General features: G+C 42.1%; 1 protein-coding gene across 3 annotated transcripts in view; it reads left to right on the top strand.

The window, feature by feature from the left end:
- Positions 1–2,171: 2,171 nt before the first annotated feature.
- Positions 2,172–12,403, top strand: part of sidt2 (SID1 transmembrane family, member 2) — a 29,075-nt gene continuing 18,843 nt past the window's right edge. For all 3 annotated transcript variants that reach the window (XM_056611597.1, XM_056611599.1, XM_056611598.1), the window contains exons 1-7: positions 2,172–2,892; positions 3,198–3,319; positions 6,189–6,353; positions 8,180–8,225; positions 8,842–8,943; positions 9,389–9,472; positions 11,837–12,002. In XM_056611597.1, the coding sequence (XP_056467572.1) occupies positions 2,644–2,892; positions 3,198–3,319; positions 6,189–6,353; positions 8,180–8,225; positions 8,842–8,943; positions 9,389–9,472; positions 11,837–12,002 (934 nt within the window). In that variant the 5' untranslated portion in view covers positions 2,172–2,643. The remainder of the gene's footprint in view (positions 2,893–3,197; positions 3,320–6,188; positions 6,354–8,179; positions 8,226–8,841; positions 8,944–9,388; positions 9,473–11,836; positions 12,003–12,403) is intronic.

The following is a 12,403-nucleotide window of genomic DNA, read 5'->3' as shown; positions in this document are numbered from 1 at the left end:
CCTCCGCAGCGCCCTCTCTGGGTTGTAACCATGACAACCGGGAGCCGTAACAAATGACTTCATCTAATACAGAAACTTATGTCGTTTTTCCACCACCACACGAGAAGAGCCTTCAGACAGAGGCGCGCTTATACCTTGCGGTCACCACCACCACCACCTCCATTATCCAGCCTCCTCCATCAACCAGCCTCCTCCATGACCCAGCCTCCGCTTCGTCACCCAGCGGTTGATTACAAAATGCTTGCTTTGCGAATTGGGTTTAGCAAGGTTTTTTTTGTTATAATAATCCAAGAATTGTCTTGATGCAAACCAGAGATTTTGCTGACTGGCATACAAATCATGATAATAAATTTGTAATTTCTAATTACGTTACCAGTAGACTTTAATAGGATAGCCTTGAAATATAAATAATAAAGTTGGACTTGTCTCAAAAAACACTTTAAAAAACCCAACCATAGGCGCACAGTTTGACAGAAGCACCGCAATGACACACCGGTTTTGATGTGGATGATGTCTGTCTGATCATGATAACGTTTCTGATTGTAACGATGCGTGGTTGTTCGTCCTTGTTCGGGTGTTACTAAATTGGCAGCAGTCTACATTCCAGTATGGTTATTCTGTGTTGCGGTGACTGCGACTGGATGCCTGGACTCTCCTTATTGTTAACCGGCCAGCAACGCCCATTTAAAATGTTTTGCATGCATGTATTTCAATTATGGCCCCCATTGCACTTCTGATCATCCCTAGGACGAGGGATCCCACAATCTGCGTTCCACCTCAAGATTCCTTTCTCGCTAATTAAGGGGATATTTTCTTGACCTCTGGTGGGTTAAGGTCAATCCCATTTATTTTATATATTAAAATAAATTGAATTTCATTAAATTTGAAATGTCTTCTTTGTAGTTTTCTTCTTTCAAACTTATCGGGAGCGTGGAGGGAAGGTGCAGCCCGAGCTGGCGGCTCAAGATGCGCCACACAGCGGGGAGTCGGTGCACATCAAGACGGGCAGTATTGGGGTTGCCTTGGCAACACAGAAGTGCGCATTATCGCCTTCTGTGCCCGTCATTCGTCAATTCCTTCCAAACTGCGTTACTATCACAAGTCCTTTAATATGGCTTCCATCGCATGGTTAACTGGCTATTTCCAACCGCATCATATAAAGGGGCATGCCAAATAGACATATGTTGATAACCCTCTCAATCATTTTGTTTGGAAGTACGACTTTCAGTAACCAACGTATAGGCTTGTACATACACATACTCAAATAATATCACGCATTTGTGCAGACGTAGTCCTGACTCCCCTCAAGCAGTAGGCCTGCAGGATACAACAGCAGGCAGCAGCATTCAAGTGGACTACTGCCAGTAATAATACAACATATTGTGAGTTGTCCCAGCTGCGGCTACGCATTTTGCTACATGCATTCCGATGTTTCAGAAAGGTTGCGGTCGATTTCACAGTTGTTTATTCTACAATATTATATTCAATTATATTATGTTCAATTAAACTTATATAGGATATAGTATATCCTATCATATGCATTTCACGTGATTGTAGACAGCGCCACCGCATGGAGAAGGTGGACTACATCCACCGTATCCCCCTTGATTAATTCATTGAACAAGAAACTATAGAATGTTTGAGTATGCAATTGTATTTGAAAGCGAAGGCTTTAAAATGTCCACATGTTTGAAAGCCAATGAGGTCCATCATTGTCACCATGTTTCATCCCTTCAGTTCAAACCACTTGAGATTAAAACCATCTCATCTGTGATTAAATGCATATGGAACAGAAGTAGTGTAGCACTAAATGCATATTATTAACCACCTAGAAATGTCTGCTGGGCCTATTTTGATGGATTTTCTATGTTGCATGTTCTCTGTAGCGCGCCTCCCCGCTGACGTCAAGGTAGCTTTGGTTTACTGTTTACTTTGTTTGAGCATATTGTTTAAATGTCCTCTGTGATTAAATGTCCTCTGTGATTAAAACGATATTGAACAGGCGAAGTATAACCCTAAATGCATATTATGTTCACATGTACAACAACCTAAATGTTGCATGGCTTATTTTGATGGATTTTCTATGTTGCTCAGCTCGGTAGCAGCGCGTCTTCGCGCTGACGTCATGACGCTATGACGTGCTGACGTCGCGGTAGCTCTGGTTTGTTTACTGTTAGAGCATGCAGCAGGGTGGCGCTGGTGACACCGACTGCCCCTATTTACCGTCTTGGATGTGCAAGGGAGTACACATTGCATAGAAATGTCATTTAGATATTGCGGCGTTTAGAGATTGCGTATAATTTATTTTTTACCAGTGATTCTTTAAACGCGAGATGTTGTCGGATCTGTTCGTATATTAAAAGTGACGTTCAGATCGGGGTGTTTCATACGGAGCGCTGGACTAGGTGGACGATGCTAACGAGAGCTAGCTGTCTAGCATAACAACACCTGCTGTCTGGTGAAATAGGGTTAGAGACTGCTGTTTTGGATGGGCGTTTTTGGGGGGATCTTAAGACAGCTCTGAGATCGTATAGTAGCTTCCTCAGCCCTGTTGGTCATTGCTGCTGAAATTGTTTTATTTGAGTTAAGACAGCCTGATCGTCGAATGACAGGGGAATTAAAAAACAAACCGCAAATCAAAAGATGGTTTTGAGGAACTGCTGGAAGTCTCGACACAAGGAGAGAGGGTATCCACTGCCCCATTGGATCGGACCCGGGTTCGGACTGCTGTTGTGTCTCTCCATCCTCCAGTGTGGCTACAGCACAGGGGCAGAAGGGACCACCAAAATGGTGATCCAGAAGGAGGCAGAGTTTGATATTACTTACAACGACACGGTTACAAACGACAATCAGACCATCTATGCTTTCAATCACACGGTCTCAAGGAATAAGGTCAGTTTAAATCATGTACATATAACACGTTACACAAATACATATGCATTAAGGGTCAGGGGGGTGTCATAAATATATGGCCTGTTAAGCCCTTTGAGGCTGTACCGGTGATTAAGGGCTATACAAATTAAATCGAATTTAATTTAATACAAGTATATACATATAACATGCATGGGATGTAACTTTCTTGTGTTGGTTGGCGTTATATCCACATTAATAATATTGTTAATGTCTGTCTTGCCATTTTCCCTGTTCTTTATGTGTTTACCATACACTGTCTCTGTGTTTGTTTCTGTCGTCCACAGACCGAGGGTGTGCGTGTGTCTGTAGATGTGCTGCCCGTGGGCTTGGAGAGCCCCTTTCTGTTCGTGGTGCGACAGAAGCAGGCGGTGCTTTCCTTCCAGGTTCCCCTCATCCTCAGAGGCCTGTAAGTCGTTTCACTTTGCAATTAACTGCTCTGAGAAGAAAGCAATGCAGTTCGAGCATCCAAACTGGCACAAAATGAATACTGCAATTAACCCAACTCTATCGCTGCAACAGAATTTTGATGTGAGAATGACAGAAGGAATTTAATTGATGAATCTTGTCATACATAATAGTTTTAGACAGGCAATGTTCTATTTCATTAATTCAATTATTTGGGAATAATAGACTTTCGTGTTTCTCTGCTTCTTTGACCAGAGACTAGAGCACGACTTGGATTCTTCATGTTTTAAGGTCAATACTAGATATAATGAATCAATATTTCAGAAGATGATATTGTACTGCATTGTATATGTCTAGTTATATAAAAAATACTGATTATAATTGAATGATGATTTTTCTTGATAATTGGTTGAACCGTGGCCTAATATATGATTACAGGAACCATACATCGTGTTTCACATTCTGTGACACACGCAATGCTAAAATTCAACAACTCATCCACTAATGTTCTGTCATTAGACTTTCATAGCACACCTTTATATCAAATAAATGTGGTGGAGTTAACCTTAAAGAGCCAGTGAGTGAACCCAAAACCACAAATACATTTGTCTCATATGATCATCAACACGGTAATCTATGCCATTTCATCACTGTTACTGAATAGAAAATGGGGTAAAATCCTATGTTTTTGCCATTCTCCCCAAAACACGATGTGAGCATTCCATTCTGCTGCGGAGGCAGGTGGCATTCATTGGGGAAGTCAGTCTACCCAGGTAGACTGACATCGCGACCAAGGGGCACCGGCGGCGCGGTTTGTGTGGACTTGTAGAGCTCTGTCTGGGCAGCGGTTGACTTTGGTGTCCGTGAGAAAGTTGGGCCTTTCGGATACTTATTGTATAACCCCACGGTCTGTGAGTTAATGAGAAACTTCGTCTGAGCAGCGATTTGTCTGAGTGAGGTTAGGACCGCTAAAGTGGCGAATTTACAATATTGCTTATTATAATGCTCGTAACAGTTACACAACGACGGTACTCAAATGTATTATTATTTTATTATACTCTTTCATAAAACTCTCAGCCCAAAACACCTTTTTTTAAATCACATAGTGTTTTACAAAAACAGAGGGCTCACTGGCTCTTTAAGTGTGTTCAGTTAATCAGCTGCACATAGTGACACTTGCAAATAAAGATAGGGTTTAACACAGAGATTAGTCTTCCACTGTTCACTCTTTGCCCACTTTTACAGTTGTCACTGCCTGGTAATAAGATGAGGTCCAAACACGTATGCATGGGTCTTGCTGAATGGCATGTGTCTTGCAGAATGTGCATGCTGTAAACTCCCTATTTAACCGTCTTCCTACTTACATATTGGAGTGAAAGTTTGCACACAACTAATTCTGTGGGTGCATTTTAGTAAGATGTATAATTAAATTACACTTCCACTGGCAGTAGACTCAACTAGTGGAGATAGATCTACTATCTCGGGCCCTAGTACATAAAGGTAGCCCACCCATAATAAGTGGTATGGGAGACCCTTGTTTTCAATGTCTCTTTTAGTTGGGCCGAAACATTCAGAACCACTTGGTCAATGCCGTCAGTGGCCCGCTTCATGCGTGTGCTTATAAAAACATTGATGAAATCATATTTTTAAATACTGACAGGGCCGACCACGATTTGACCTGGTAGATGTCAATGAAACTGCTCATACCATATTACTGCCACACAAAGTAAATCCTAGAGAAAAGTGTAATGACATAATATAGCCATTTTTAAACAGCATTTAATGATAGTGAAATCTTTATCAACATCAACTTTGAAGTTATGAACACATTACGTTTGCATTTTGGTGGGTGTATTTGGAGTGCGACACATAATATAGAGTCTTATCATGTGGTTTCTGACACAAAGAAACCGTTTAACTTCTTCCGTCTGCAAAACCTTTGGATTGTTAATTAGTTGAGATGATTAGGTTGTTTCATAATTGGTCAACTATTTATCTGATCAATAGTTCACATGTTCTCCTGGTTGTGCAACACAGGACCCTGGACTTTCAATTCCTCATTTCTTCTAGTCCGCCTGGTTTACAGTGAATACACACGCCGGCATCTTGTGTCTCACATGACTCGCGTTTAGAGACTCCTCCTCAGTACACGGCTGTGTTCACAGGACGTGTTTGGACAGATAGGTTTGCGAGACCATCCTTTACCAAAGGGGTTTACCGTAACAACCTCATCCTTATCTCAGCACATCATTAACTTGGAACCAGACGTTGTGCCGCTGTTTGAGTGACTATGTAGTTGGCGTTGGCTGCTATTGTTGCTGCTGCTATTAAGATAGTGCCCTTAACTGTTAGTGCTTCCATCAATATAAAATGACGTGTAATCCTTATTGCATCGGGCAATAAAGGCACAGGACGTTTATCTTATAGTTGTTTCAAAGAGTCATCTAAGCATTGGCGTCTGTTATTGTCTCCCTCCATGTTTCCCTTATCTCTTGTTTAAGGTAATTGCCTATATTACATGTAAGTACATTTTGGCTATAGCTGGTATAAACCTGCACTGACAATTGCTGCAACGTCCAATGCACCAGTGCACCACCTAAAAACCTGCGTCCTCTCCCCTGACACTTGGCCATTGTAGCGCTTACTGGCTCTTGTTGCTTAGCAACCATCATCACAGCCCATTTGATTAAAACATTCTCGTAGAGCCGTACACTCAGGGCAAGATCATTTGCATACAATGAGTTGAGATTAATTTCAGATTTCTCCTCTCCAACTTTTCAATAAAATGTAGAAAGCCATTTGGCATTTCAGTGTGTCATCCTATGATCTTCTCTCCCACGGGGGACGTTTCACGCCCCGCCTCTCGCCAGGTACCAGAGGAAGTACCCATACTCCCATGTGGGCCGGACCTTATGCCAGCCTCCAACTCGGGCCATCTCGGAGATGCAGTACTTCTTTGTGGACGTGTCCACTCTGTCCAGCTTGGGCACGCACTACCAGCTTAGGGTCAGCCGTGTGGACAGCTTCACCCTGCAGTGAGTGGACACACACACACACACACACACTATCCTTTCAGGGCTCCAGACTGCGACCAAATGGTCGCATTTTGCGGCCAAAATGTGAGGGTGTGCCACTGAATTTTACATCTGGTCGCCCAGTGAATTTGCCCTTTTTTTATTTATTTATTTTTAAACAGGGAAGGGGCGCGTCAACGAATCCGGAATCTGTAGCAGACCAATGAGTGTGAGAAGGTTAGGGAATGGCCGCTGTTAGTGGCTAATGTGTGGAGGGGGAGGGTCCTAGAGATTAAATATCGAGCGTGCGTAAACGCAATACTTAAAACCGCATCCAACCCGTGTTCCGACAGTAGCGCGAATAACATTCCGCACCCGACCCGACCAGCTATAAATTGATATCGACGCCCGACCCGCACCTGAAGGAATTAGACAGGAAAGTTAGACACATTAGCTGGAATGCCGGGGAATTACACTATGTGGTGTTTGGCCTGGTGCTTTAGATTGCTGAAAAAAAGTACATCATCCACTCTCTTGACGGTTTTAGTTGACTAAACATCCAAGCAAAAAAAAAGTCTCGCTCGTAATCGCAAAACCCGCGTCCGACCCGCGCTGTTCAGGCATCCGACCCGACCTGCACACGTGTCCGACACAGTACGTTATTTTTCACCCGTTTCATACAAATTCACACGTCGGGTACCCGCAGATACCCGAACCGGGTCAGGACTTCATGTGCCATAAAGGGCTTTTCACACGGGAGGCGTTTGTCGCTCCTGCGTCCAGTCAAGCGGCACGACAAGCGGGCGCACTCCTGTGAAACTGTCACTCCCGTGCTCGTCGAACGCATGGACGCACACGTGGAAACAGTTGGTATAGAAAAGAGTCAGAATAAAATGTGTCACTGAATTTGAAACCGCACATTGTAATCAATTATCAAAATATATATCAGTAATTAGGGCTGGGTATCGTGGCCAATTTCCTAAATCGATCCGATTTCGATCAAAAGGTTCTGAATCGATTCAATCTGCTCTTAAATAATGAAAATGGCGCAAATGTTTTACAAAATACAAATGTACTTTATTTTTTCTCTTCATCTTAGACAACAGGTTTTAAGTGCAAACTTGTAAATTGGACAGTTTATACTTGTACTGTAAACAAAACTGTCTCAAGTTTCAAAAGTTCAATTTTGAAATTAGAAAGGAATTGCAAGTGAAAGTGTACTTGAACTACAACATTCCATCACTGCAAATTGCATTAATTTATTAAAGTGCAAAAATAATAATAATGGTAACAAAACAAATTAAAGAAAATCGATCTCATGCCCATGATTCGATATTGCAAAATTTAAATGAAATCGATCCAAAATGGATTAAATTGTTTTTTTTTACCCAGCCCTATCAGTAATTCACTGAAAAAAAAGTGTGTGTCCCTAAAAGTCCTGGTTGTGCCCCTAACATTTTCAGTTAGGGGCCACAGTGCTCCTAGCGAAAAAAGTTAGTCTGGAGCCCTGCCTTTATCTAAGATGACCTAATGCAGTGCATGTGAGGGACCGTAATGTCAGCTCTCTGTTTGGTTGAATGGAAAGGTAGTGTGGGTGGAAACACCAAAATCATAATGGAAATAAAGCAACGCAACAACAACAAAGTGTTGTCTGCCTTGTAGCCGGATGTGGTAAATGTTGCCGTAACAATGGTAATAGATATACTCTGTATAAACATGATGTATGGTAGTTGGTGTATTCTCAATATTCATTTAATCACAGTTTTAATGGTCAGCATTTGATTGTCAGGACATTTGGTGCGGCACTTGACAGCAGCTCCCTGTTGGTGTTTGTCTTTTATTCACAGTACGGACAAGAAGTTCAGCTTCACTGCCTCACCATCTCAACCACAGGTAACCGCCTCCGTCACCAAACAGCTGTGTCTGTGTGTATATGTGGGCGTGTGTCTGGTATCTGTATTGGTGTGTGTGTGTGTGCTGATAGCAAAGAAGGAGGGAGTTTCTGTTGTACTGTAAGTCACAGAGGGGGAAGGAGGGTGCAGCGTTTTGTGGTTTCTCTTCTGCAACCAAAGTTCCTCATTTAAGTCCTCTCACCCTTGAACCAATTATCATCGTTTCCACAATGAAAATCTATCCCCTTTCCCCCATGTCATCCGACCACCTCACCCCTACTGCTTTCAGTGTTAAAGCTACTTAAGAATGAAGATATGATGAATATACAATTTATATATATTTATACACACAAAAATGTATTCAAGCACCACATAATGTGTCTGTTCTCTGACCCTGTTCTCTAACCCTGTTCTGTTCTCTAACCCTGTTCTCTAAACCGGTTCTCTAACCCTGTTCTCTAAACCGGTTCTCTAACCCTGTTCTCTAAACCGGTTCTCTAACCCTGTTCTCTAACCCTGTTCTCTAACCCTGTTCTCTAACCCTGTTCTCTAACCCTGTTCTCTAACCCTGTTCTCTAACCCTGTTCTCCCCATCTGTGCGTTCCCACTCCTCTTAGTATTTCAAGTACAACTTTCCAGATGGGGTGGACACAGTGATTGTCAAGGTCAACTCTGAAATGACCTTCCCCTGCTCCGTCATGTCCATCCAGGACATCCAGGTATGAGCCGATATTAATCTGTGACTAAGGCTCAATTTAGACGTTTACGATCTGGACAGAAAACGCAGAAGTAGCGTTGTGTTCTCACTTTTTATTCTGCGTTTAGACAAGCGTCTTTGGAGGGAAATCTGCGTGCATAGGATGACGCAAAAGTGTATGAAATTCGATGTAGTATGCCAGCAGGTGGCTAGGTGATACTGTAGCACTGCCACACAACCTAGGTAATCAATTAATTATTAGGTAATTATTGCCCTAGGTAATTAATGCGCCTTCTCTGTTCTGTTACATTATATGTTATTACTATCTGTGATTATTATTTATCAGAGCTGCTAGGGCAACTTGAATTTACGACTGATGGAAATAAACCAACATGTTTGTTGTTGTTTGCCTGTACTGCACCTGGATGTGACATAAATATTTGTATTCCCCCCCCCCCCAACCTCAGTGTCCTGTGTACGACCTGGACAACAATGTGGCCTTCATCGGGATGTACCAAACCATGACCAAAAAAGGGGCTATCACTGTGCAGGTATCGTAACACAGCCAGCACACATTCACACCGATACCAACACACACACTGTGTTTCAATAGTCCCAATAGAGATGTAACGACGCATGTAACTTTCCTCTCTGGATGACAGTTGTCCCACTGAACTAGTTATTATGCGGGAGGAGAGCAAAACATGCGTTTATAGTGAATACAATATTAATATACAAATATAACCGCAAGTGGTGATTAACGGGGTCCGAGCAAAATGAAAAGTCAAGAACCCACTAATGGAAGATATTAAATATGACATATAATTATGAAGGAAAGATGTTGATGTTCCGCTTAATGCCATACTGTGCCTCAGCTTTTTTTAGTTGACTGGGCTGCAGAGCAATGGCCGAATGTCATGTTCAGCATGTTCATAATTGTCTAATCGGGATTTTAACTCTCAAACTAAAGAACACCAGTACAAGGCATTATCTCATTGAGCCACTGACAAACCTGAAATGTAGGTTCACATAGTGAAAATGTCTATTGATAAGCACATAACATCCAGAAAACTCCAAGCAAACATTTCTCAAATGAATTAAGGGTTTTCATAAAAGCAAATACCTGAAAAATCTTTGAAATTTTGGGGAAATTAAACATTTGTTGTCAAGAACACTAACAGAAGAAATATAATATGACAGAGGAAAAATGGTTAACGAAGAAGTTCCCCTTAATGCCATCCTAGCTGTGTTCGAAATCGTTCCCTATTCACTCACTCACTATTCCCTATATAGTGTTCATGATATAGTGCACTATATAGGGAATGAACAAACGAGAATTCGGACACTACGCGGAATATTTCTAAACGTCATTTGCATCAGTAAATGCGCCGGGTATTTGTGACGCAGACATGTAAACAAACTGGGCACTCATGAGGAAAGCTGGAGGTTGTATAGATGTTGAATGTTACATTTCCTTGTTCAAGGATTTTTTTCTTAATATTGAATGTTACATTTTCTATGTTAAATCCCAAATAAATTGTTGACATTTCTAAACGAAAGCCGGAGACTCCATCATTAAATGTATTCGTTTTCGTGGTTATTCAGCTTCTTCTTCTCCTCCGGAAAAACACGACCGCATTGCATTGTGGTATACGGGAGTAACATGTAGGGAACATCGTATGTATACTCAAATTTGGGGTATTTTAAGTGCACTAGGCAGGGCATGAAATTAACCAGTGAGAATTTGATCACCACTACAAAATGGCGAGCACCCTATATAGAGCACTATATCCGTGATAGGGAACGATTTCGAACACAGCTACTGTGTCTTGGCAGACCGATTCTTGGAAACGAATGAGCCGGAATGTTGATGGCCTGATGAATTTCAGGTGCTGTTTAATGTTGTGATTCTTAAATGAGTTGCAATGACAGAATGTCATGTTCAGCTTGTTCATAATGCTCTAAACGGGATTCGAACACTCAACCTAAGGATCACCAGTACACGGCATTATCCCGTTGAGCCACTGACATTCCTGAACTGCGTGAAGCCTCATTCACAGGGTGTAAATGTCGATTGATAAGCACACACTAAAATCAAGAAAACTTCAAGCACACATTTCACAAGAGAATTAAGGGCTTTCTTAAAAGAGTACAGATCTGAATATTTGCACTGTTAATGGTATCCACCTAATGATAGCCGTGTGGTAGTTATACAATAACAAAATAGTAATATAGGCAAAATGGGTTGAGACTGTGGACGTTTGGCTTTTCTATGAAATTGGGGAAAAGTAAAAAAATTTAGAGCAGAAGACCAGGGTGAAAAAGATGCATCTGATTTTAGAGATTAATATGATGAAAGAATTTTGAGTCCAGGTCAATCTCGTAAGGAGACGTTTGGGTGCAGTACCACAATTTGGGTTTATTAGTAGTGGGGGGTATTGGTATCCACCTAATAATAGTTGTATGTTTTTTTACACAATAACAAAATGGTCATATAAGATAAATGGGCTATCTGCTCCAACTTTATTGGCCAATATTTCTCAAATGGAACTTCTCAAATGGCGATTTTGGTGAATTCTTGATTATTTTTGTAGCCTGTGAATAATTTTATCATGTCTAGCTTTAATATGAAGTTGTGGGAAATGTATACATTTTATAAATGCGTCTGATTCTAGAGATTAATATTCTGAAAGAATTTTGAGTCCAGGTCAATCTGGTGAGGAGAAATAAGGCTAATTCATGATTTTTTACAATAGCGCCACCTTTGGGTGCAGTACCACTAAATTTCAAGAGTTTGCGACTTACGGTATAGGCTGCAGTATGACTATTACAGAATTTGAGGAAAAAAAAAAACGTTACAGAAAAACTAGGTCAGTTATAAGCCTCAATGCAAAATTTGGTCTCTCCCCCTGCAGAGGAAGGACTTCCCTAGCAACAGTTTCTACGTGGTGGTGGTGGTGAAGACGGAGGACGAGGCGTGCGGGGGTCCGCTGCGCTTCTACCCCCTGCGGCCCGACGAGCTCTTTGACGCGGGCAACCGCAGCAAGGTGCTGGATGTGGTGGTCTCCCCCGCCATCAACTGTGAGTGGGAAGCCCCTCGAAACGAACAGCACACCACCACAGTACAGCCGGGTCCACACAGCAGTAGGCCTTCATTTTCCCCAGGGAGGAAAAGCCGGCAAACATGAAACTGTGCCACTCTCTGAACACTTCTTTGTGACGGCGTAGGAATACATTTTGCTAATGATTTCAGCAGCCATTGGATGACGTGACTTTGGGTGGTGAGCAGCTATCATCGGTATATAAGCACGCTAGGGCCTTGATAATTTTGTCGGACGGAGACTGAGTGTTATTGTGTTGCTGTGCAGCTTGTCACGAGGTGACTTCATAGAGAGAGCAGGAGGCGAGACGCAGTGGCTGTCGTCTGCACGGGAAAGAACAAGCAGGATTCAATCAAAGCTGGGACACTGGGGCAAATTTTA

The sequence above is a fragment of the Gadus chalcogrammus genome, chromosome 16 (assembly GCF_026213295.1).
Source record: "Gadus chalcogrammus isolate NIFS_2021 chromosome 16, NIFS_Gcha_1.0, whole genome shotgun sequence".
Taxonomy (NCBI): domain Eukaryota; kingdom Metazoa; phylum Chordata; class Actinopteri; order Gadiformes; family Gadidae; genus Gadus; species Gadus chalcogrammus.
The sequence above is the reverse complement of the archived record's forward strand: the minus strand, read 5'-3'. Positions and strand labels throughout refer to the sequence as shown.